Source organism: Sciurus vulgaris (assembly GCF_902686455.1).
Source record: "Sciurus vulgaris genome assembly, chromosome: 2".
NCBI classification, from domain to species: domain Eukaryota; kingdom Metazoa; phylum Chordata; class Mammalia; order Rodentia; family Sciuridae; genus Sciurus; species Sciurus vulgaris.
The window spans coordinates 91,760,821-91,787,521 of record NC_136462.1 but is presented as its reverse complement, the minus strand read 5'-3'; the positions used below and the strand labels follow the sequence as shown (position 1 = coordinate 91,787,521).

General features: G+C 37.1%; 1 protein-coding gene across 3 annotated transcripts in view; it reads left to right on the top strand.

Moving 5' to 3' along the window:
- Positions 1-26,701, top strand: part of ZNF106 (zinc finger protein 106) — a 55,658-nt gene that overhangs the window by 23,594 nt on the left and 5,363 nt on the right. Inside the window, exons 5-20 of one of the 3 annotated variants that reach the window (XM_079129042.1) lie at positions 1,127-3,316; positions 4,635-4,935; positions 6,658-6,727; positions 9,992-10,149; positions 10,234-10,294; positions 10,978-11,319; positions 13,898-14,666; positions 15,354-15,409; positions 15,963-16,108; positions 17,537-17,671; positions 19,751-19,867; positions 22,551-22,742; positions 23,200-23,262; positions 24,223-24,342; positions 24,844-24,915; positions 25,939-26,010. In XM_079129042.1, the coding sequence (XP_078985168.1) occupies positions 1,127-3,316; positions 4,635-4,935; positions 6,658-6,727; positions 9,992-10,149; positions 10,234-10,294; positions 10,978-11,319; positions 13,898-14,666; positions 15,354-15,409; positions 15,963-16,108; positions 17,537-17,671; positions 19,751-19,867; positions 22,551-22,742; positions 23,200-23,262; positions 24,223-24,342; positions 24,844-24,915; positions 25,939-26,010 (4,864 nt within the window). Of the gene's footprint in view, positions 1-1,126; positions 3,317-4,301; positions 4,936-6,657; positions 6,728-9,991; positions 10,150-10,233; positions 10,295-10,977; positions 11,320-13,897; positions 14,667-15,353; positions 15,410-15,962; positions 16,109-17,536; positions 17,672-19,750; positions 19,868-22,550; positions 22,743-23,199; positions 23,263-24,222; positions 24,343-24,843; positions 24,916-25,938; positions 26,011-26,701 lie in introns of all 3 variants that reach the window. The other 2 variants (XM_079129041.1, XM_079129040.1) reach the window with 2 other exon arrangements.

The window sequence follows — 26,701 nt, the reverse complement described above, 5'->3', positions numbered from 1 at the left end:
AGCCAATTAAACTCAATATTGAATTTAAGATGTAAGTCAAGTTTGGAGAAAGAAACTTAACTGCAGAAACTTTTGTTTTGGGATTTTTATCTATCAAGGCCTAGTATAAACTCTGGAGTCAGACTGCCAAGGTTCACATCTTTACTCTTTCACTTTCTGGCAAATTGCTTTACCTGTCTCATCCTCAGGTTGCTCATCTAAAAAATAGGAATAATAAGAATACTTGCCTTAGAATTGTGAAAATTAAATAGTAATCCATTAAAAGAACTTAGCATTAGTAAATTTTGGCTAGTATTACTCAGTATTTAGAACACCTAGCACATGCTAAGCTCTGTGCTAGGTACACTGTATGCAATTTGTAGAAGAAAATGGTTTTGTACCTACTGCCATGGTGTTTACTTAAACTTATTCACATTTTTATGGACTCCTTATTTAACATGAATAGTTCAAACAGCTGTTACTTCTTTATAAAATCCTCTACCTCATGGAGCTCCTTATAGCACTTATTGTGATTACTACTTATTTGGTATGTGCTATTTTACTCATGTTGGACTTTATTTCCTTGCCTAGGTTCTGAACCCATCATGAGCAAGAACTATATATTAAAGTTTTCTTATACCACTCACGGTCATTGTCTAAGTGCTTATAAAGTGTTTATTAATGAAAATAACCATGCAAAATATGATCTTAAAAGTAGGTTAAGGAGAAAAAATAGGTTAAGAAACTGGATTTTTCAGAAGGAACCTGCAAATGGAGAAATCATGTATTAAGGACAGATAAATTACATAAAATTATATTAACAATAGAATAATAGGAACAAAATCCTAGAATATGCCAATAAAAACAGGACCAAGGAAGGATAGTATACATGTGTCTAATTTTTAATATTTCTGGGATGATGTGGGAAGTAATATATTGTTGAATATTAAATTAATTAATTGAGGACTATTTTTTATCCATACCATTTAAAGATATGAAAGCACACACTATTAGAAATAAAAATGGACTCTATTACTTAATATAAATAATAGGGGAGAAGGGCAGAGGGGAAGTTTGGTGGGTTTTGCTTATAAAGGATACATTAACATTCCTTTAAATTCATAACAAAAAACTATTTTTCTTTCAGACAAGATGAGCCTTCCAATAGCAGCCAAGAAATAAACTCTGATGACAGGCAACCCCAATGGAGACGAGAAGACAGAATCCCTTACCAAGACAGAGAGAGTTACAGCCAGCCAGTGAGGCATCACCGTGGACCTCCACAGAGGGATTGGAAATGGGAAAAAGATGGCTTTAATAATAATAGAAAAAATAGCTTTTCACATTCTTTGAGAAATAGTGGTGGACCAAGAGGATGTTCTGGGTGGCATAAAGGTGTTGCAAGAAGTTCCTCAACCTGGTTTCACAACCACAGTAATTCTGGAGGTGGTTGGCATTCAAATAGTGGGATGGTAGATTGGAATTATAATGGTACAGGAAGGAATTCCAGTTGGCATTCTGAAGGAACAGGTGGCTTTTCCAGTTGGCATATGAACAACAGTAACGGAAACTGGAAATCCAATGTACGTAGTACAAATAGTTGGAATTACAATGGCCCTGGAGACAAATTTCAACCAGGCAGAAACAGAAATTCTAACTATCAAATGGAAGACATGACTATGCTTTGGAACAAGAAATCTAACAAGTCAAGCAAATATAATCCAGAGAGATATAAATGGCAGTGGCAAGACAATGACAAAATTGGCACAGTTGCCACATACAGAAGTCCTTCTGAAGAAGGATTTACAAGTGATAAATTTCCTTCAGAAGGCCTACTTGACTTCAATTTTGAGCAGCCAGAAAGCCAAACCATTAAACAAACAGACAGTGTAGCTTCCAAAATTAGTGGAAAGAATGGCAGTGTAGCAAGGGAAAAGCCCCGTCGTTGGACTCCTTATCCTTCCCAGAAGACTCTGGATTTACAGTCAGGATTGAAAGAAGTCACCAGTAACAAGTCAGAAATGATAGATAAGCCTCTCTTTGATTTTAGCTTGATAACTGCAGGAACACAAGAACCTCAAACTGATGAAACAAATAATTCCTCAACACTAAAAACACAAAAAGAAATACATACTGGATCTCTTAATCACAAAACCACTTCTGACTGCACTGTTTCCTATGAGGTGGTGAGAGATTGCCCCATTACAGAAAAAAACGAACAAGAGCATAATTCAGATAGGATTTCTTCATTGAAATCCCCACTCCTTCCACTTCCAGCTACTAAATCAGTTCCTCAAAAGCAAGATTCAAAGAATCCCTCAAAAAACACCAAAACAAATTCTTTTTCCCCTGGAGAACACTCAAATCCCTTGAACAAACCCACTTTAGAAGAGAGACATGGTTCTCCCTACATATCCAAATTGCGAAGTTCATGTCCTCGTGTTTTAAAAGGGAATACAGCTACATCTGGCACTCAGAAAGAACCTGATGATAATTTAAATGAAACATTACAAAAAGCCAGAGAAGTGCTACAGTGTCATGAGTCATTGCAAAATCCACTTCTTAGCACTTCTAAGAGGACAAGGAACTTTGCAAAAGCAAGTAGGAATGTAGAAGAATCTGAAAAGGGATCTTTGAAGATTGAGTTTCAAGTGCATGCATTAGAAGATGAAAGTGATGGAGAGACATCTGATGTAGAAAAGCATGGAACAAAAATTGGAACCCTGGGTTGTGCAACTACAGAAGTTTTATCCTGCAACACTCACACTGTTGATGAGAAAGAACAGGATGAACAAATCCTGAAAACACCTCGAAAACTTTCCACCTCCCCCTGTAATTCCACAGTTCACCAGAGTGAATCTGAGTTACAAGTGACAACTGCAGCTAGTCCACACTCTGGATTATTACTAGACTTGAAAACCTCTCTAGAAGATGGACAGGGCGACAACCCTATTAAATCTCACATATCTTATGAAACAGAAGGCTTTGAGAATACTAGTTTGGATGCTGAGCTTCAAAAAAGTGATATTAGTCAGCCCTCTGGTCCTCTCTTACCTGAACTAAGTAAGCTTGGCTTTCCTGCCTCACTTCAGAGAGATCTAACCCGGCACATTAGCTTGAAGAGCAAAACTGGAACACACCTTCCTGAGCCAAACCTCAATAGTGCTCGCCGCATTCGCAATATTAGTGGTCATCGAAAGAGTGAAACAGAGAAGGAGTCTGGACTCAAACCAACCCTACGACAGATTCTAAATGCATCTCGGAGAAACGTTAACTGGGAACAGGTCATTCAGCAAGTAACTAAGAAAAAACAAGAGCTGGGCAAAGGCTTACCCAGGTGTGTGCCTCTCTTCAGTATCTATTGTTCTTTCTTGCTTTCTTTTAAAGTTATCTTTTGACCTTGGTCAAGAGGATTCTGCTTGTTCCTTTTAATTAAATATTTGCCAAAAATATCCACTGTAGATGTCTGATTTGATTTACTATCAAAGAGTGACGAATGGAATACAGTTTTTCTTAGTGGAGATTGGAGGTTAAAATGGAAGCACACCTCCTTTGAGAAACTAGATGGGGCATAGGAGAAAATCATGAGCAATCCATCACTTTGGTTTGCATGTCCATAAATCTGTATCTATCTTTAGGTCTTGATTTCTATAGATCTAGATCTTGAATAAATGGCACAATTTTAAACATAACTGTCCTCCATTGCCTTTTACTTAGAACCTGTGGATAGTTACCTTTCTATATGTACTCTGGGCATTATACTTCAGATAACAAAATGTTATCTTAAGCACTTCTATAATATTTTGGCTGTTCATCTTATGTTAAGGTACTATTCTAATTGGTAAAGTGTTCAATTATAATTCTGTGGCATTATAAACTAACCTCCAGACTTAGGGTAGTTTCTATCCTTGTTTAAATAATAGATTTATTTTGCCCCCTTTGCCTTTCCCCATAGTATTTGAAATTATGAGTAAAAAACAGTGTAGTGCCTAGCACTTGTAAATGATCAGCAAAAGTTTAGTTTGTTTTGGTTTGTTTGCTTTTAAAAATTAGGTGTTCATTGTAGATTTAGAGTTCTATTTGAAATAAAATCCTCAGTTTTTATTCTCATATGTATTCTTATGGCTATAAGTCTATAATTTAGTATTTGTGACATAATAATATTATTTACTTTATGTCTGGATTCCTTATCAGACTTTAAGCTCTTAGAGGGCAAGAACCATCTTACATATTTTGTAACCTGTGCTTGACAGTCTGGCACAGTAAAAAGAGCCCCTCCCTACAACCATGTCTGATTTATGTTTTTGTTTTTCTTTCTTAAGGTTTGGCATAGAAATGGTACCTCTGGTTCAAAATGAACAAGAGGTCTTGGATTTAGATGGTGATCCTGATCTATCTAATCTAGAAGGATTCCAGTGGGAAGGTGTTTCCATTTCCTCATCTCCTGGGTTGGCCAGAAAGCGAAGCCTTTCTGAGAGCAGCGTGATCATGGACAGGGCTCCTTCTGTGTATAGCTTCTTTAGTGAGGAAGGTACTGGCAGAGAAAACGAGCCCCAGCAGATTGTTTCACCTAGTGATTCCTTGAGTGCTGCACAGAGTCAGAAAGCAACGATGTGCCTTAAACAGGAATTGACACCTCTGACTGCCTCCCTCAGAACAGGTGAAAAGGCTGAAAATGTTGCTACCCGAAGGCGACATAGTGCACAATTACCCTGTGATCATATAATACCTTTGATGCATTCAGCAAAAGACCTAAACAGCCAGGAGAGGTCTACACCACCGTCAGAGGATCAGAATGCCCAGGAGAATAATGGAGAAAGAAACTCTCTCTTATCGAATGCATCCTCAGTCCTTGCAACCTCCAGTTTAGCAGATGCAGCCACTGATAGCAGCTGTACCTCTGGTGCTGAACAAAATGACAGCCAGAGTATTAGAAAGAAACGAAGAGCCACTGGAGTGAGTATGAGTCCTTGTACTTTTTATAGAACATCTCATGTAGCAATTTAGTTGTTTATAAGGAAAGTTTAACTATTTGATTTTGGAGGGTATTTGAGATTGTGGTTCTCTACACTCTAGAATAGAACTATGAGGCTCTTATTTCATCCTACTGGTTTCTTTCACTGAGTAGTTCCACTAAATTAGATGTAATGTAATATGAATGTACAGTACCAGGAAAATATGAAGTCATCTCTAAAACTAGTCTCCAACCCAGTGATTCTTTGTATCACCTGACCAAGAATAAGTCATATCTTCAGCTGTAATGCAGTCTATTTTCATAGTTGTACCCTGTAGTGCTTCTGAAGAGCATTCTGTTATATTTGTAATGCATGTATGATTGTTTAATTCAGAACTGCTAGGATTAACACTAAAGTAACTTGATACTATTAGAGTGCATATGTAAGAACATAGCATAGAAGTATTTTTATTTAGTTTGTTTGTTTATTTTTGTGGTGTTGAAAATTGAACCCAGAGGCCCTCTACCATTGAGCCATATCGCCAGCACTTTTTATTTTATTTTGAAACAGGGTCTCACTAAGTTGCCCAGGCAGACCTTGAACCTGTGATCATCTTGCCTCAGCCTCCCAAGTCGCTGGGATTACAGGCTTGTGTCCTGAGGCCCAACTTTTTAGTTTTTGTAACTCTGTCTTTTGTCCTTTAGCTACCCAGCCTGGCTCCTTAAGAATCTTGTCCTTCACTGATACCACTTCAGCTCTTCTGGCATTCCTGCTTAATATTGCTTAATCCTCTCAGAATTCCTTTTTGGAAAAAAAAAAAAAAAAAGAGTTGCTGGTAGTGATAGAATCTGGAATCTGGCACTGTGAGAAAATAGTTTATTTCCTTTAAAACTAAGGTAGTAAATAAAGTAGTTAGGGTCATGGGTTTTAGTCTTGCTTCAAATTCCAGTTCTCCTTTGAGGTAGACTGTATATAAGGAATATTGTTAGATGATTTGTTTGAAATACAATTTGTCAAAGATTGTCCTTGGCAAAGCTAATAATTTTTTTTATATCCCCTTAATTCACATTTATTTCCAAATATTGATTGACCATCTCCTTTGTGCCAATAACATGCTAGCTACTGGGAACACAATAAGAAATACAACAATTCTTGTCTTCAAGGAGTTCATGATCAAGTAGAAGGATTAATATTCTTGTTACAAGGATTAAGGATACAAAAAAGTGGTCAGAATTGAGTATGGACACAACTTCTCCCTCCTTTGCCCATAACAGGCATTCAATTGTCTTTTTCTCTTTGAGTTTAAAACAATCAGAGTCCACCTCTACTCCAACAGAGCTAGTATCTTGAAGTTTGTTTTACAGGCATTTTAGCTGCTTATTGTAAAGGTTTTCTTGCTGAAGTTTAAAATAGAAACGATGCCAAAAATAAAATTAGAGTTTGTGTTATTGACTTTGTTCACATGTGTGAATTACTTCACCAAGGTGGAATGTTTTGCCTAAGCCCTATGGGTTTTACCACCTCTAGAATACTGGGAAGACACCTGACCTTGTACTTGCCCCCTCATTTCTTTTTTTCTTTTTTATCAGATGCATTGATTCAACTAATATTTGATTTGTGTGTGAGCAATAGTGAAGGATAATGTATGACTATTGGAGAATTCATTCTTTTTCTCTTTCTCCTGGGTAATGGCCTTTATTCAATTTTTTGTTTTGCCCCACAGGATGGATCTTCTCCTGAACTCCCAAGTCTTGAGAGAAAAAATAAAAGAAGGAAAATTAAAGGAAAAAAAGGTATGGTGCAGAATATTGTGGCAGAAAGAAGTTGTTCTTATAGCATTTTAGTCTTTATACAACTTGACACAGCATAACTTGTGGTCATCAAACACTGATACCCATTTTTTTTTTTTTTGACATTGTCATCTTGCTTAAGAGCAAAGTTTGATTTCCTACAACACCCAGTACAAGTAGAGGAAGAATATATGATGCCACATAGCCCTGTAAGCTGAGGTTATATATCTCTCAGACAATATAAGCCAGAAAATGTTATTGGGCTTTTCCAGTAGGATCTAAAAGAGCAGGTCATTTAGTGAAAACATTAATCATTTATAGGCATTTCTCTCACTTTTTATTTTTTGAAGCATCTTGGTTGCTTTTCTAATAGTGAATTAAGGAGAGAGCATTGTTCCCCCACTGTTAGGCTTCTGTGACTTTTGCTTTTCCTGCAGGGAGTGATTTGATGAGTGGATGTGATAGATAAGGGAGAGTCAAGGACAATCCCAATTTCTGGATTGGGAATTAGGCAGATGATGGTATCATTTATAGAGATAGACGACTTTATGGCAGGAACAGGTTGAGGCTAGAGAAAGATGAGTTCCCTTTTGGATCCTTTGATTTAAGGGACCTTTGAGACACTTAGAAAGGGATACCATAATTGGATATGTGAATCTGACATTTAGGGGAGAGGTTTTAATATTGAGGAAAAGACAAACATAATGATGAGAAATACATATTGTCAAATGTTGGGGGCTGTGCCATGTTGGCAGCGCCGGGATGGCGCCTGATCACATCAGCAGCGAGGAGGTTAATTGACATAAGCACACTCAGGTGATTTTATCGTCCACACACACAATGTATGCGCATGTGTTCTCGAGCACTAATTGCCTGCTCGGAGCGTCTCACCTAATCTTTGTGTAAGAGGCGTGGCCCTGCTCTCCACCTCCTGGAGGTGATATAAGCGTAGGCAGAGCGAGACATACACAGCAGCCATTAGCAGAAAAGCAGGAGAAGAAAGACACACGCGTGGCAGCAGCCAGAGGGAAAAACACGTGGCAGCAGCTAGTAGGGAAAAGCGGCGGCAGCAGCAGAAGAAAGAACACAGCAGCTAGTAGGGACGGACAGCAGCCATTAGCAGAAAAGCAATAGAAGACGACACACGCAGGGAAAAGCAGCTAGGAAACACGCGATGGCAGCTAGTAGGGAAAAGCGGCACAGCAGCTAGCAGGCAGCGGCGGAAGGCAGATCACAGAATGGAGAACTGAGACGCATCACTAGGGCACCTTAGGTAGACACACCCTTCGTTCACAGGATGCAGGACGCACCAGGAAGCAGCAGAATTTAAGTGAGGCGTAGCAAGTCTCTCTTCCTCTAAGCAAAGCCTGTCCTTCTCTCAAGGTCTCTCTTAAGCAAAGACTCTTCTTTCTCTCTGATAAGCAAAGTCTCTCTCTCTCTCCTCTCAAAGCAAGTAAGCCTCATTTCCTCTATCCTCTATGAACAAACAAGAAAGCAGCGCACTAAAGAGAAAGATAGAAGTAGCTCAGTTTCCACTCCACCACCCATAAGACCCATGCAAGTTGTTGCTGCAGGCGGTGACAAATATCCACGGATTTTGGAACCGCAAAGAGCCAGTGACGGTCAAACACTTTATTTAAGTTAAATACACTCATCTGTGATATTGTGAAGTATATTTTTGGTCTTTGTTTTGTTTGCTGGCATACAACCTAAATCCTTGGAATCTCTGAAGTGATAGAATCCTTTTTTGTGTTCTACTGGTTGACTTATGGTTGGCAGACCCTACCCAGGTAGCTTCAGGATGAGGGTTGCTCACCTGAAAGATCGAAGCAGGATTGGAGGGTTGGGACTCTTCAACCCCCTCACCCTCCTCCCTGCAGCCTTTTGCAGAAACGGGGAGGTGCTGAAGGTTAAATTAATCTTCAGTGGCTTATGATTTAATCAATTGTGCCTGTGTAGTAAAGCCTCCATAAAAGCCTAAAGGGACAGGGTTCAGAGATCTTCCAGGTAACTGAACACATGGAGGTTCCTGGAGGTGGCTCACCTAGATAGCATCAAAACCCCTTTCTTCATATGTTGCCCTATGCATCTCTTTGTCTGTATCCTTTGTAATATCCTTTATAATAAATGAATAAATGTATGTATTTCCTTGAGTTCTGTAAGCTGTTCAAATTAATCAAACCTGAGGGTTTTGAGAACCCTAAATTACAGCCTGTTGGTCAGAGCAATACGTAAAACAACCTGGGACTGTTGCCTAGCATCTGAGGGGTGGGGTGTAGTCTTGGAGACTTAAGTGCTCAGTCTGTAGGATATGATGCTATTTCCAGGTAAATAGTGTTGGAATTGAATTGGAGAACACTGGCTGGTGGTGTTCCCTGAAGAATCAATTCTTGCTGCGTATGGGAAAATGCCCACACGTCTGTCATCAAAGTGATCTGTGTGGTTGAATGTATGTAGGAGAAATAGTCTGAGTTTGACCCTATGTTTCTACTGACAAAGTGTATTTTCTTCACAAAGCATTCTCTAATAAGAAGAGCTATCTAACTATGAAAATACCAGAAGAAAATGGAAAATGTGTTAGGACATTGGAATAGGCAAGGATTTTTTGGATAAGACCCCAAAACACAGAAAGCAAAAGCTTGACAAATCAGATTGCATCAAACTAAAAAGCTTCTGCACATTAAAGGAAATAACAGTAAAGAGTCAATCTTAAGAATGGGAGAAAATATTTGCAAACTGTACATCTGACAAGAGTTTAATATCTAGAATATATACAGAACTAAAAATACATGTATCAGTAGTTAAAAAGAAAAAATCTGACTAAAGAGAACCGTTTGAAATTAATAGACTAGAAAAATATATGGTTTTGGAGGAAAATTCCAAGCAGATCAGTTCTGGGGCCCAATCTAAGCAAAAGCCTTAAGTGAAGTGGATGGTAGCTAAATAGTGAAAAATGAAACATAGAACAGTGGATGTGCCTGAACAGAGATTTCGCCTGGAAAGTAGTGGTAGAAGGTAGTGATTAGGTTAGGTAAGATAGTACAATGTGGCATACTTGACCTACTGTCCTGCCGATTCTTATTTCATTTCTCTCTTTGATATCATCAGGCTTAACCACATGTTTTTTTGAGATTTAATGAGTCTCCATTTTAACCTCTTGAGGAGAAAATAAAAGTTTTTTCCTGAATCACTGGTGCGTAGTTCAGTCTTCTGAGAAATTATTACTGACGTCTCCAGTATTAAGCTGGGCCTTATGATTTCTTTCAGCAGAACGTTCTCAGGTTGACCAGCTGCTGAATATTTCCTTAAGAGAGGAAGAACTAAGCAAATCACTGCAGTGCATGGATAACAACCTTCTGCAAGCCCGGGCAGCCCTGCAGACAGCATATGTTGAAGTTCAGAGGCTGCTCATGCTCAAGCAGCAGGTAACAGCATATGGATGGTCTAATGAAAACAGATCATCTCAGAAGTTGGATTTTGAAATGCTTAACAAGATACTTTGTTTTCAGATAACTATGGAGATGAGTGCACTGAGGACTCATAGAATACAGATTCTACAGGGATTACAAGGTATTCATAGGGTATCCATAGCTTTTTGTTCTGTATAGAAGGGAAGGAAAAATAGTTATGGAAAGGTCATATTGTTTCACCCATGTCTCTTTGGTTTCATCCTTCTGTAAAAAGCTTGAAACCAGCTAGGCACAATGGTGCTCACCTGTAATTCCAGCAACTCAGGAGGTCAAGTCAGGATGATTGCAAATTTGAGGACAGCCTCAGCAATTTAGTGAGGCCTTCTCAAAATAAAAAATGAAAAGGGCTAGGGACATAGCTCACTGGTAGAATGACCCTATGTTCAATCCCAGTGCTGCAAAAGACAAAAAGGAGAGAGAGAAAAAACAAACAAACAAAAAAACCTAAAACTGTATATTCCAAAAATGTTGAGGGATGGAGATAGTAACTCTGGATTAAGAATCAAAAGACCAGGGTTCAAATCTTGACTCTTCCGTTAGTGCCTGTATAACTTTGGATAAGTCACTTAAAGTTTTGAAAATTGATATGCTGATGCCTATTCTACACCTGTATCATTGGTAGTTGTATAGGTTAGATGACATTCTATTTTGAAGAATTATGAGGGAGTGTACTAGTATATTTATTTAAAATTTCTTTCTAATCTTTATAGATACAGATTGGTTCAGAAATAAGTAACTTTTCAGATAACATTTTTGTATTCGTATATGTGCTTCCTGTTCTAGAAACATATGAACCTTCTGAGCACCCAGACCAGCTTCCCTGTAGCCTCACACGAGAACAAAGGAACAGTAGATCTCAGACATCTGCTGATACCACGCTGCTGCCTAGTCCTTTTTTCCCAATTTTTCTGGAGCCTCCTCATTCCCATGTATCTCCATCATCCTCTGGAGCCCTTCTCCAAGTAACTACATCTCCTACTTTCCAAGCCCATGGCAGTGTCCCTGCTCCAGACTCATCAGTTCAGATTAAACAAGAGCCCATGTCTCCTGAACAAGATGAGAATGTGAATGCTGTGTCACAAGGCTCTGCTTGCAGTGTGTCCAAGGAATTACCTCAAGCTAATAGTAAGTAAACTTTTCTCTGGCTTAAAGGGTATCCCTGCAGTGAGACTAGGGCAGTTGTATATCAGTTATGTATCAGTGCAAAACCATATTTGTCCATTAAAACTAAAGTTATTATAATTAAGTTTTTATTTAACTGCCTTCCTATAGGTGGGTTACTTTAAAATGTTTCAGAAAATATAATTTAAATATCAGTAACTTTCCTTAATTTTCTCTAATTTAAGGTTACTGAGTTGACTTTGTATTAGTACTTAAAAGTTTCCATTTATGGGGCTGGGGCTGTGGCTCAGTGGTAGAGCACTCGCCTAGCATGTGTGAAGCACTGGGTTCGATTCTCAGCACCGCATATAAATGAATGAATAAAATAAAGGTCCATCAACCACTAAAAATATAAGAACATTTCTTTTAAAAAAAAGTTTCCATTTATTAGGCAGTTGCAGAATTTATTTGGTCTTTGTGATAAATGGGTTAAAGTCGTTTAGCCAGTTTTTTAGATAAGGCATATATGCTCTGAGTTTCTCATCAACTGTCTTTATCATCTCAAATACAAGTCAGAACTTTTATAAGCCTGAAAGGCTGGTAGCCAAGATAAGGTGACATGAGTTCTGGAGTTTGTAGTCATCTAATGGGAACTTGGGTGGTTTTGAGAAGTAGCCAGAATTTTTTACTCTTTTCATAAGATAACACCTGGTTAACATTTGAGAATAACTTCTTAGCTATTTAAAATTCTCTTAGATATTTTCGTGACCACAGTGGTGCCATACTGAAAATTAGGCCAAACAAAGAAATAAACTGGCATTGTATGATTTCTTGAGTAGAAATTGTCTGAAAACCCTAGCTTTTAGTTCCAGCACCCTGTTGTAATAATAATCTAGATAGTGATATCAAATGGAAATTATCCTTCATATTGATCTTAAGTTCCTTTTTTTGTAAATAGTTTTTTGGATTTTAAAAAATAGTAATAAAGAATTACAGTGACTTTTAAATCTTTTTAAAAAAATAGCTTTTATTAGATTTCTTTTTCTGATTACAAAAGTAATTCACATTCCTTATAAAAAAGTTGGGAGACTACAAAAATGAAGATGTTATTTGTTATATATTTCAGTCCTTACTCTTTATTTATTTTTTTATTTTTGGTACTGGGGATTGAACCCAGAGTACTTTACCACTTAACTACTTACTTCCTAGCCCTTTTTATTTTTTATTTTGAGAAAGGGTCTTGCTAAGTTGCTGAGGCTGGCCTTGACTTTGCAGTGTTCCTGCTTCAGCCTCCTGAATTGCCAGGATTACAAGCATGCACCACCATTCCTGGCTATATTTCAAGACTTTTTTTCTTCTTTTTGTTTTGACACTAGTGATTGAACCTGCCAGGGCCTTGTATATGCTAGGCAAGCACTTTACCACTGAGCTTTATCTAGCCCTGAATCTTTCTTACATCACAGGCATTTGTATGCTTATATGTAGACTTTATATAAAGGAGAAATCATAGTCTATTATAACCTGACTTTTTGCTTTTAATATTTCATTTTCCTTTGTCATAAAAATAATTCATCTAGAGCCAGGTCTGGTAGCATATGCCTGTAATCCCAGCCACATTCAAGGCCACCCATGGCAATTTAGCAATACCCTGTCTCCTCCCCCAAATTTTTTTCCATATTTTTATATTTCCATATTTTAAAATATTTTTAAAATTTTACTAGTTGTATAATATTTGAAAAATTGCACAATCAAGCTATACAATAATTTGGGACTGGGTTTGTGACCTAGTGGTAGAGCACTTGCCTAGCATGTGTGAGGCACTGAGTTTGATTTGCAGCACCAAATATAAATAAATGAATAAAATAAAGCTCCATCAATATCTTAAAAAATTTTTAAAAGATGCACAATAATTCATGTAATCTTTTGAATAATTTTTTCCACTTTTTTCCATATTCTGTGTAACACTACATTGTATGTCTTTGAGTACATCTGTAAATATTTCATCAGTTTAAATTCCTAGACATGAAATACTTTAGTCAGTGAAAATAAGCATTCTTAAGTCAGCTGAATTTCTAATTGCCAGTGTATAGTGAAATAGGATGGTATGTGGGTAAAAAGAAAACTTCTAAGAAAAGTAGAAATACTTTAGCTAAATAGATATCTAAATATCTACTAAGAATAAAACACAGTGTTAAATTTGTGGACATTTAAAGTAAGAATAAGAGTAATAGAAGCAATCCCTATCTCCTCATAGAATTTTTTTGTTTTGTTTTTGTTTTTTGGCAGAGCTGGGGGTCAAACCCAGGTCCTCACAAATACTAGTCAAACACTCTATTACTGAGCTATACCCAGAGCCACATAAGGAGCTTTTGTAGGGAATAAGACATGTCTGTTATTTTTGAGATTGATGCAAAGCAGAAGATAAGTGCTCTAATAGGGATGAGTGTAGGTTATGGGAAACTTCATGAAGGATGAGTTAACAGCTGTAACAATCATGGATTTATTAATGAAATTATTTGGTAGCGAAGTCAATTAGTGATAAATAATTTGTAGTTTGCAAACACACAAAAAAGATGCAGTAGTTTTTTCCTTCTCAACTTAGGAGACATCAGTTGTCCAGTTTATCCAGTCATCACTGCCACATTGTCCTTATCAGAACTAACAGAAAATTGCCATGAGCCTGTCCAAGATCTGAAGTTTCCTGTGGAGCAAGGAAATACCAGAAACAGAGAAAACTCTCCCTCTTCCCAATCAACCGATCTTCCTAGCATAAATAAAGAAGATGAAGAGCCAGCCAAAGGCAACAGTGGGTCTGAAGCATGTAGCAGTTTGTTTCTAAGATTATCTTTTGCTTCAGAAACCCCCTTGGAGAAGGAGACTCATTCTCCAGTTGACCAGCCTGAGCAACAGGCAGAATCCACTCTGACATCAGCTGAAACTAGGGGAAACAAGAAAAAGAAGAAACTTCGGAAAAAGAAAACTCTACGGGCTGCCCATGTTCCTGAGAATAGTGACACTGAACAGGATGTATTTACTGCTAAACCCATAAGGAAAGTGAAAAGTGGAAAGTTAACTAAAGGGGGTAAAGTAACAACCTCTACCTGGGAAGATAGAACTGGTCAGGAGCAAGAGAGTGTCAGAGATGAGGCAGACAGTGACTCATCCCTGGAAGTACTGGAAATTCCTAATCCTCAGTTAGAAGTAGTAGCCATTGATTCTTCTGAATCTGGAGAAGAGAAACCTGACAGCCCATCTAAAAAAGATATTTGGAATTCTGCAGAACAAAACCCACTAGAAACTCGTTCTGGTTGTGATGAAGTTAGCTCAACCAGTGAGCTTGGTACTCGCTACAAGGATGGCATCCCTGTAAGGTAAGGATGTTGTTGTTGGTCCAATCAAAAGAGCTTTCACTAGTCTTTTATTTTTATTTTTTATTTTTTTGGCTACTGGGGATTGAACTCAGGAGCACTGAAACACTGAACCACATCCCCAGCCCTTTTTTGTATTTTATTTAGAGACAGGGTCTCACTGAGTTGCTTAGTGCCTTGCTGTTGCTGAGGCTGACTTTGAACTCGAGATCCTCCTGCCTCAGCCTCCTGAGCCACTGGGATTACAGGTGTGTGCCACTGCACCCGACCACCAGTGTTTTTTTTTTTTTTTTTATTTTAAGAACTTCCTATGGTGCTGGGGAGGTAGATCGGTGATAAAGTGCCTCTGGGTTCAGTCCCCAGTACAAGAAATAAATAAAACTTTTATTTATGAATCAGAATTTGTTTAAAGGCCAAAATTTATGTGAGAATAGTAAAGGTTATGGAAATGGAGGAATCAGATCTTAATAGTGGAGATTTTTCTGCTTTCTCTTTTGATTAGGTTATAAATATTCATTCTGTTTTTATTTCTCTTCATATAGAAATTTGAGATGGAAAAATTGATCTCTTATGTTATCATTTGCTACTTTGCCTATTGTTTATAAAAGTTCTTTGGGTTAGAAAATTTTTTTAGATTTGCTACCTGTCCTGTTCTCACAGATGCTAAGAAGACTTGCTATTGTTTTGCAGTGTGGCAGAAACTCAGACTGTGATCTCCTCCATAAAAGGATCAAAGAACTCTTCAGGTATTTGTCATTTTATTTTATTTAAATCAACCACAGGAAAAAAGGCTTGTAGACCAGGGTTTAATATTTACAGAATGGCAAGCAGGAACATCAACAGAATCTTCAAAACCTGACTTTTTCAGGTCTCTTACTTCCTTCTTTCTTATCTGAGTCCCTTATCTCTTCATCTAATTAATATTATTTTTATTGGCTCAAGAAATTTTTGCTTTGAGAAGGAACTGCTTAAAGAATAATCCCTTATTCAGAGAAATAACTTTAGAAGCAGGAGAGGCAGCAAGGAGAGAGACTGGGTACCTTTCAAGTATCACTGAAAAGCTCATTCTATAAGAATTTTCTTCCTAAGTGAAAGGTCCCCCCTGCCTTCTCTTATTTTAGAAACTTCAAACTAAAGATTTTCAGTGAGAATTGTTATATTCTGCTAGAGGAAATAGACTTTAAGGAGATCTTCTGTAGGTTTAATTCAGGGACAACTATATGGTATAAAGTTGTTGAATTTTGAGTATCTTTCCAGACTGTAGCAGACAAATCTCTGAAACCTATTTTTGTTTTCTAGAAATATCTTCAGAGCCAGGAGATGATGATGAGCCCACAGAAGGAAGCTTTGAGGGGCACCAAGCTGCAGTAAATGCTATTCAGATATTTGGAAACTTACTGTATACCTGTTCAGCGGATAAAACTGTCCGAGTTTATAATCTAGTAGTAAGTAAATACAACATTTTGAATGTTTTTGGTTATAAGTTTTGAAAAATCTTGTTCATACTCTTTTAAACATGAAGGGGAGTTTATTAAGGGGCTTTACTGACTTTAGTTGTAGTTGATCCAGCAACTCAGCAGGGTCACTGGGTACTTAATTTATCTCTCTCAACTTTGCATTCTCTGTTACCACCTTTTCCTAAAATATAGTTCTCTTGTCAAGTGCCTCTGGGGTTTATTTTCCCTTTTACCATCAGAAAGGGGGATGGAATTATATAAACAGGCTTGAGCCAGTCAGGTCCCACCCTGGAGTTGGTGATGGGGGTCAGTTACATAGCTGCTGTATTAGGAGTGATGGTATAAATATTGGGGAAGTATTAGAGGAAACATTTTTCCCTAATAATTAATTATAGAATCCAAGTTGTTAAGGAGAACAACACTTTTCTACTCCCTCATACTTTTATGATCTGATGTTCATTTTAAATTTTGGATTTGGATTTGATGTATATCAAAACTAAATCTGTTTATCAACAGTGATAGCCAAGAAACGTTAGAAACACTGTTATCTGCACAAACACTGTGAAAATATGTAAAGTTACTAAAGTTAGTAAAAACTCAAAAGCTGATGAACCAGAAAGATGTGTTTACTATAGGCAATGGGTATATAGGTTCCTTTAGTCTAGTGATATGAGTAGCAGCAGCAATGACACAGAAGGAGGGAAACAGTGGTACAAGAAGTATGAGTGTAAGATCTAAGGGATCAAGTCCAACTCTACTAAATTACAAGATATGTGTGTTTATGTATATATATGCACATTCTAAATAGATCTTGGTATATACATGGAAATGACATTTAGAATATTCCCTTAGGAAATCATACCTAGACCCTGAAGACTTGTGATAGCACCTGACACATTTTTTTTTTTTTAGTATTGTGGAGTGTTCTCAAGCTGATGATCAAACATGCAACTTTTATGGGTAATTAGCTTCAATTTGGATTGGCTAGGTACTTTGTCTGGGTGTTAGAGAATCTTGCCCTAGGCATGAAAATTCTGATCTTTTTTTTTCTCAGTGCTAGGGATTGAACCCAAGGCCTCGCACATGCTATAAGTATATGCTCTACCACTGAGCTACACTCCCAGCACAGGCCTTTGTTATAGTGAATTGCCCTAAGTATTTTTTTGTATGACTCAGTTGACATAATTCTGTGTACCTCAGTATATGTTGTGTACTTCAGTATATTGGACTGTTTTGCTAAGCATTTGGTGAACAAATATTTATCGAACCCCTTTTGTGTACCAGGCACTATTTTAGGCACTGAGAATATAACAGTGAACTGAAAGTTTTAGCATTTATGTTGTTGTTGTTGTTAATTAAATATATTGTTTAATCCTATATCTTACAAGTAATTATCTATTCTGTGCTTGACTTTAGAGTCGGAAGTGTATTGGTATCTTTGAGGGCCATACTTCCAAAGTGAACTGCCTTCTGGTTACTCAGACCTCTGGAAAGAATGCTGCCCTTTACACTGGTTCCAGTGATCACACTATTCGCTGCTATAATGTTAAGGTAAGTGGGTCTAGAGAAATCAGAAGTATCATAATTTTGCTGGACATGGTATTGCATGCCTGTAATCCCAGCAGTTTGGGAAGCTGAAGCAGGAGGATCGCAAATTCAAAGCGAACCTCAGCAATTATCAAGGCCGTAAGCAATTTAGGGAGACCTAGTCTCAAAATAAAAAGGGCTGGGGATGTGACTCAGGGCTGGGGATGCGACTCAGTGCTGAAGTGTCCCTGGGTTCAATCTCTGGTACCACCCCTACCCGCCTGCAAAAAAAAAAAAAAAAAAAAAAGACGATAATTTCGAGCCTTAGACTATTTACTGTATTGAGTGGAGATACTGTGGCAGGTATTTCATTCTACCCATTTGACTTTATTTGCTTCTGAACCTGTTTTAGCATTACTGATATAACTTTGGGTAGATATGAGACTTAGACATAGACCAGATTTTCTGTCTCTCCTCCAGTATTTTTCATATCCTGCTACTAATAATTTATATCCCCCCTTGGTCTTTCCCACAAATATTATTCTTAATTTTTATTTTTATATCATGCCAAAATTAATCCTAGATAGAATGAATAATAAAATGTTTGAATTTTTTAAACCTGAAATAAGTACGAAAATTGCATTAAAATTATATGTATTATATAGTTTCATAATTCTATATAACGTATAGCTCAGTGGTAGTACATGAGGCCCTGGGTTCAAGTGGTAGTACTACTCCCACCCAAAAATTGTACATATTGTGTTCTTAATTTCTTTAAAAGATATAACTATGTAAAACAAAATTTTACTACATCATTTGGTTTATCACGTATATAGATGGAATCTATATGATAATGGGAGGAGAAAGAAAGGGAGAGAATGGAGTCAGTGCTTGTTCAAGGTTCTTATATTTTACTGGGAAGAAGTCAGTATTTAATTGGATTGTTAATGAAGATTTGATTCCTGCAGCACCATTTACAACTTTAGTGTTCATCAAATTCATGGAGAGCTTGTTAAAACATATTACTAGACCTTTTGAAAAGCTATACCTTGGCCTTCAGTCACTTAGTACTTTTCAGTAATTCTTTTTTTTTTTTTTTTTTCATTCTTGTGCTGTTTATCAAACCCAGGGCCTTACATGTTAGGCAAGTTCCCTACCACTGAGCCACACCTCCAGCCCTCAACAGTAGTTCTTTCCTATACTATGTGACTGACCTTGTATTTGGTTCTAGGTAATTAGATTTCCTAGTATATCCAGTCTGGGAAATTCATGGAAGTAATTTCTTGAAGGTCATATCAAGCATATAACTCCTTAAATTTGCATGTTCATTTGTATTACTAGAGAAATTATTTGTTTGTAGTGCTGGGGATCAAACCCAAGGCCTTGCTTATGCTAGGCAAGTGCCCTGCCACCGAGCTAACTACATTTCCAGCCCCTTAAGGAAAATTTTAAAAGAATAGGTTCCTGAGTCTACTGAATTACAATCTCAGGAACTTGCGGTTCTATATTTTTTGAAAGCTTTCTGGGTAGTTATGGCCTAGTTAATTCAGCACCAGATGGAAGGAGGCATTTAAAAGTTATTGAAAGAGAGAACCAATTATAGGAATACACATTTGATTAATGCATTTATTGATATACATTTTCCTTTTTAAATGTCAAATACATTTATCTTTTTATCTTTGTCCACTTAATTTCAGAGACTAAGACCCAACTCATAGTGCTCTTTGAAGATTTTCTGTATTTTTATTTAGAAACATAGATATCATTATTAGAATATATGCATATTTTTTCCATTGTTACCTATAGCCTGGAGGTCTTTGGCCTCATATTTTGAGGAGGAAAAGGATCTTTTAAAAATCCTCTATAAGGAGCTGTGATTGTAGCTCAGCAGTAGAGCATTTGTCTAGCATGTGTGAGGCACTGGGTTTGATCCTCAGCACCACATAAAAATAAATAGTTACTGTGTCCAAAATTTTTTTAAATCTTCTACAAAATAGAGAATGCCATGTTTTTCTTCCTCATCAGAGTCATTTGAAACTCTACTTTCAGGAGGAATTGTTTTCATATCTTATTTGCTGATTAAATATTGTGTACTTTTTTCAGACCCGAGAGTGTGTGGAGCAGTTACAGCTGGAAGACCGGGTTCTCTGCCTCCATAGTAGATGGCGAATCCTTTATGCAGGACTGGCAAATGGTACTGTGGTGACCTTTAACATAAAGGTTAGTAGTTGGGAGAAGAAAAGGCTATATTCCCTTGCCATTTGAAAATAGAATAAGCATGTGTGGGAAGAAGTAGTGGGCAGGCATTTCCATTTTCTATTGAAGAAACAGCAGAATTGGCATTACTTAAAAACTGTTGTCTTCTGATATAAATGAAATAAGATCCTTTGTTCTGTCTGTTTAGACTCAAATGTGCCAGGACTGAAATATAATTCTGCTAAGTTAAACCATGTCTGAAGATCTAGGGCCAAATAATGAGTCACAGGTTAAACCAGTCTGTTTCATTTTAAGAATGATACCATAAGAAATGAATCTGAACTCCTTTACATATGACATTGGTGTGGTTTGGAACTAATGTAAGGCTTCATGAGAACAACCTTTTCTTTAAGGTGAACTCATCTGAGGTTTGCCTTAATGCCCATGTGTCATTATTTCCTAACCCAAAGATAAATTCATTTGTTGAACAAGCCTTTATTGAGTATCTGATACGTGCTAGGCTTCGGGTAAGATTTAGGAAGTTCTTGAGGGCCTCTGTATTTTGCTAAGGTTGTTGGACTTCATTTTGTTAGTTTTAAAATGCTAGAGACAGTATCCAGTTTATATTAGAAAAGTCACTGGGGAGTTGAGGAGATTGGGAAAGATTAGTAGAAGCAAGGAGATCATCTACGAGACTTTATAATGGAAGCTGACATGAAAGGTTACACTAAGAATGAAGAGAAGGAAGTGGATGAAAGATGTAATCTAAGAGATGGAATTGATTAGTCTTACACTAATTAGTATGACCATATCTCCTGGTCACTTTCTAATATCTAAAATGTTTACTATTATAATGACATTCATATGTTAAATGCTAGTTGGAACATGCTTTAAGGGATGTAATAAAATGCATTGTGGTTTCTGCCTTTAAGAAACTTAAAATCAGGGGACTGGGGTTGTGACTCAGTAGTAGAACATTTGCCTAGCATGTGTGAGGCTGGGTGGTGAGGGTATACACCTTTAATCCCAGTGACCCAGGAGGCTGAGGCAGTAGGATCATAAGTTCAGAGCCAGCCTTGTAAAATAGTGAGGCCCTAAGCAACTTAGTGAGAACCTGTCTCAAAATAAAAACAAAAACAACTGGGGATGTGGCTCGGTGTTTAAGCGCCCCTGGGTTCAATCACCAGTTCCAAAAATAAAAAACAAAAAAAGAAAGAAACTTGTTGAAGAATGAAGTGCCAGCTTATCTTGTCCAGTTTATACAAATAGATCACAGAAGGGAATTAGTGATGATTTTTATATTTTAGATGTGAAATGCTAAGAGCCTGATGAGATTAGATTAGGGCAGTAGAAATGGAGAAGAAAGAATAAGTGAAGAGTGGACAAACTTGAAAATTATCTGATTTTCTTATGTGATATTAATTAATGCTATCAGAGGTAGATAATAATTAAAAGCAAGACATTTGAGGCAAGGTGATGACAAAAAATAATCAAATGAAAAAGTTCTTTAAATAATTGAAAATCTCTGAAGCAGATGGATCTAAAGACAGTTTTGAGAATCTCTGCATAGATGTGAATTTTAAAGGTTAGGGTTGGGACTTTTTGTGGGGGTTCCTAGGGATTGAACTTGACAGCACTCAACCACTGAGCCACATCCCCAGCTCTATTTTTTGTATTTTATTTAGACACAGGGTCTCACTGAGTTGCTTAGTGCCTCGCTTTTGCTGAGGCTGGCTTTGAAGTCAAGATAGTCCTGCCTCAGCCTCCTGAGCCACTGGGTTTACAAGTGTGCACCACTGCGCCTGGCAGAGCTGGGACTTTTCTAGTTTGCTTATTCTCCTACATTGGTGCTTCTGGAGTCTCACAGAAAGCCAGGACTAGCTAGGGCCTATCCACCATTGGGTGCTGAACTCTTCATCTCTATGACCCTAGCACTTCAAGATAGCTAAAACCAGCTCTGTAGGCTCCTAGTGTTGCTTTCTGCTTAGTTTCTGGAAGCTTTACTCCATGCATACACCTAAAGTATCTTCTTAAAGACTTTGGGAAAATGGGAGACTTTATGAACAAGATGGAGGCAATCAGAGAAACAAACTAAAATCTGAACTAAAAGAATATTTTGGGATTTAGGATATAACCACACTTCTTATATAAAGACTTTTATAGTTCACTAAGTGTCATAAGAGATAACATAGAACCAGAGGACAGAAGAATGTCAAAGTAACAAAAAGGTGGAAAGTTTGAGACTCTTAATGAGGTCGTTTAGGAAGGTCATTCTCAGAGATTTTTGGAAACATCATGACAACTAGATTGCATAAATTTTGCATGGAAAAAAATGTGTTTCTGTGTCTGCAGCATGAAAAATGGAGTATGAAAAAAAGGGTGATCCTTTGTTATCATTACGGGAAGTGAAAAGGAGCATAAAAAGAGAATGATTTTTTTATTAGGATTAGGTTAATGTAGGTTGAAGTTATAAAATAGTTTATTATGTAGGAGTTTGCCCCTGCTAGACTTTAGAGGAAGGAGGTCATGAACACAACAAAGAAGGTTGGAGTGAGAATAGCAGAGTTAAGGAAGTTAAGGATTTAGAGTCAGAGAATTGGAGTGCAGGTAATCGATTTGAGAGTTTGTAGTGATTTTGGTTAGTTGGTCTTTGAAGTTTTCCAGGTAAGGTTGCTTTTGTTTTATAAAATGGTGACTTATTTTTCAGAACAATAAACGACTTGAAGTCTTTGAATGCCATGGCCCTCGGGCTGTTAGTTGTCTTGCCACAGCTCAGGAAGGTGCCCGAAAATTACTGGTTGTGGGATCTTATGACTGTACCATTAGTGTACGTGATGCACGGAACGGACTGCTTCTCAGAACTCTGGAGGGCCATAGCAAGACCATTCTTTGCATGAAGGCAAGTATAGTATAAAAGACAAGATTTGTCTGGCACAAATAGAGTTTCAAATTTTCCATGTTGTCTAATACATTTAGAATACAGCCATCTCGAAAAGATCAAGGAGATTGCAATTCTTTTCTTTATGCGTGGGTCACCAAATAACATGCTGATTTTTAATATATTAACTCAGAGACAATAGAGTATTTTATTGTAGAAGGTGAGTGTATTCTAAGGCCCTTCTTAATCCATCCAGAGAGGTAACAAACCTGGCAATTCTTTTCAATTCATCAGCGTTCACAGTGGTGGACCAAAAGTTTCATTTGAGAAAATTTGTCTTGGAATCATTATTTTATACCTGGTTCATGCTCAGCTCAAAATAGGATAGAAATTAGATCCACCAGTATTATAAATTAACAGAGGGAACTAAGAACTTTGTACAGAATCTAACTCATTGAGGTTTTTTTTTTCCTCTAAGGTGGTGAATGATCTTGTGTTCAGTGGCTCCAGTGATCAGTCAGTTCATGCTCACAACATTCATGTAAGTTAAGTTGATGTAGTCTGAGGAATTCTTTCATAAAATGGTGGTTAAATCTTGAAGGTTTCCTCAGCCCTCTTGCAATTTAAATTAAGCCCTTTGTTCAGTGAAAACATTAATAATAATCCCTATGCATATGCTCTTGGATAAGATTGAGCAATCTAGAAATCCTGACTTTGTCAAAATTTTTATTAGGAAACAGGCTCAAGGTTTCATTTGAAAGCCTCATTTAAACAAATTAAATTGAGCAGCCAAGGCTCTTAGAAAGTGGATATGATATGTAGTTTAAAACAGAACAAATAAAAACAGCTGAAAGACTGTACTTGGGTCATAACGGCAGCTCTGAAGCTCAGTTCCTGTTCTATAAACTGGGCATAATCCTACTTGATGAATTTGTCCAGATCCAGTGAAATTATAAAAGTGAAAGTACAGGTGGAATATCCCTTGTCTGAAATGTTTGGGTCCCAAAGTATTTCAAAGTTTTTTTTGGATTTTGGAATATTTCCATATATATAATGAGATATTTTGGGGCTGGACACAAGCCTATACATGAAATTTATTTATGTTTCATATACACATAGCCTGAAGGTAATTTTTTTATTTTTAGTGTGCCTGTAATTTTGAGTGATCTGTCACATGAGGTCAGATGTGGAATTTTCCATTTGCAATGTCATATCTGTACTCAGAAATTTTGGATTTTTAGAGCATTTTGGATTTCATATTTTTGGATTAGCTATGTTCAACCTGTACTTCAAAAGCTGTAGATAGAATTATGATCCTTCCATATTTTATATAGGTAACAAATGCCTGTAGAAGCACTTCATCTTTTGAAATTAGAACAGTTGCATGTGTTTACAGATAACCTCAGAATTATGCCTCTTAGGATTATAGAATCATTGATCTCACAAGTAGAAAAGAATCTTAAAAATCAGACTAGTGACTGTTACTTCACTTTTGTTGTAGACTGGTGAGCTTGTGCGGATCTATAAAGGTCACAATCATGCAGTGACTGTAGTGAATATCCTAGGAAAAGTGATGGTGACTGCTTGCTTGGATAAATTTGTTCGTGTCTATGAATTACAGGTAAAATTGAAATCCAGAATTTTGCTTGAATGATTTGGGGAAGTTGTCTCTTGGGATTAGTGTTGATTTTTGATACAGTAAGGCTGGGGTGGTAAGTTCAATAATCTGCATTTTCACAAACATTCTAAATAACTATGAAACAGCTGACCTATAAATTACACTGTGACAGACACTACCAAGATACTTGGTGAGGTTCATGGGTGTCAAAATGTAAATGGTTTCTAGAGGGCAACCTGTCTCTTTTGAGAGTTCTGTCAATTCTCCTTATGTGCAATTTTGAGACTTTGATATTAAAGAAATTGGTTTTACTGTTTCTTATTATCAGCTCCTCTCTTCGAAGTGGGACTTAATAAGAAGACTGCCATTAGGTTCTGTTAGAATACTACTGGTTTTTCTAGTTAGTGCCTTAGATACAGTTTTAAGCCTCTTACAGGCCTAAAGAGACTGTTTATTAAGCACAAAGTAAAAATAAACTTTTAACACTATTGTTTTCCTTCTAAGTCCCATGATCGACTACAAGTTTATGGAGGACACAAAGACATGATAATGTGTATGACCATTCATAAAAGCATGGTGAGTATTATTTGTCTTCTCAGAAGTTTGCCTCCAAATGTGTTTATGTGACATTCTACATACTGTTAATATGTTACTACTTGTGACTTTCCCAAAGTGACATCTGTTTCTGTATGCCTCATTATTGAATGTCTGTTTATCTCTTGGCCTAATAACAACTGAGAAGTAACACAGTAACATTGTTGAATATTCTATTTTTGTTTATAGTGAAAATAATTATAGTAAAAATCTTAATACCACCATTCACTAGAATATATATTTAAGACGCTTTTAAAAATTGAGTGGTGCTTTTTCCAGAGACATCATGATCTGAACAGAACTCTGAAGTGGAGTCAGGAGATTTGGCCAGTGTGACAGTTATAGCAGACCTAAAAGTAGAAGCTAATTGATTTAACCCTGCTAAACCTTCATGTATTTTATTTTGGTTTAAATTGTGGGGTTGAGCCAGGATGAATGTTTTTCAAACTCTGAGTATTAGAACCCTTTCCTGCAATGAAATGCAGATGCCTAATAAGCAACACCAATTAGAAGCCAGAGCTACCTTGGTTGAAGAATAAGTCGGTTTCACCAGACAAGATGTCTCACACTCATAATCCCAGCAGCTCAGGAGGCTGAGGTAAGAGGATTGTGAGTTCAAAGCCAGCCTCAGCAAGTTAGTGAAACCCTAACCAACTCACTGAGCCCCTGTCCCTAAATAAAATATTAACAAGGGCTAAGAATGTGGCTCTGTGGTTAACTACCCCTGGGTTCAATTCCTGGTACCAAAAAAAAAAAAAAAAAAAAAAAAGTAGGTGCTTCCGAGCCCTACCAGCCTTGCTCTCAGCCACAGTCGCAAGAGTGGCTCTCTTAGGAGTACAGCTTCAAGGTGTCTAGACTAGAAGATCTAGAAATTACATCTCATTCTAGTACCTGGAGCTCATTTTGCTTTAGGCTTGTATTTTCTTTTAACTCTTATTTTGAAGGTGTTTTGTAGTTGTTTCTCTGTGTGTATTTTGATCTGGTATTATAAACCTCTTTCTTCAGATTTATACTGGCTGTTATGATGGCAGTATTCAGGCTGTGAGACTAAATCTGATGCAGAATTACCGCTGTTGGGTAAGCAGTGAAACTGTTCTTGTTAGGAGTTGCTTAACCCTGGGCTAGTTTATAGATTTTCATTGTCATTAGTTTAGCATTTTTGTATTTGAGCATCTTCTTTCTGCCTTTTACCATTAGACAAGGAAACTTATTTTTATACTTCTTTAATGAAAAGTCAAAACTTTAAGATGAGATAATATTGACTATACCAAAAATATATGAAATAAAAGCAGAAGTGGTTTTTTGTGGGGCTTTGTGTGTGTGTGTGTGTGTGTGTGTGTGTGTGTGTGTGTGTGTGTTGTGGGGGCATGATCTCAGGGATTATAAATATTTAATGGCTTGGTTTATACCCTCATTGGTTTCTGAGGAATAAGTAAATAAGACTTTGGAGTCTTAACTTTAATACTTTATAAACCTCAGTTCACCAAGCTAAGTTGTATAATTTTAATTTTGGGGAAGGGACCAATGATTAGCCCTTAAAGCTTATTTTACCTTCAACTTTAGGCTTATCCACAGCCTAATTACTTTTCTGCTTTTTCATACACTGCTGTCTTTTTCAATTTTGCCAATGAAGGTAAGCAAAATTTAGTACAGTAAGATCCAGAATACACAAATGGAGTTAATCTATCTAGAAAAATGGAGAAAATATCTCTAGTTTTAAAAGTAGAGGGTTGGATGCTGGGTGCAGTGGCATGTGCCTATAATTCCT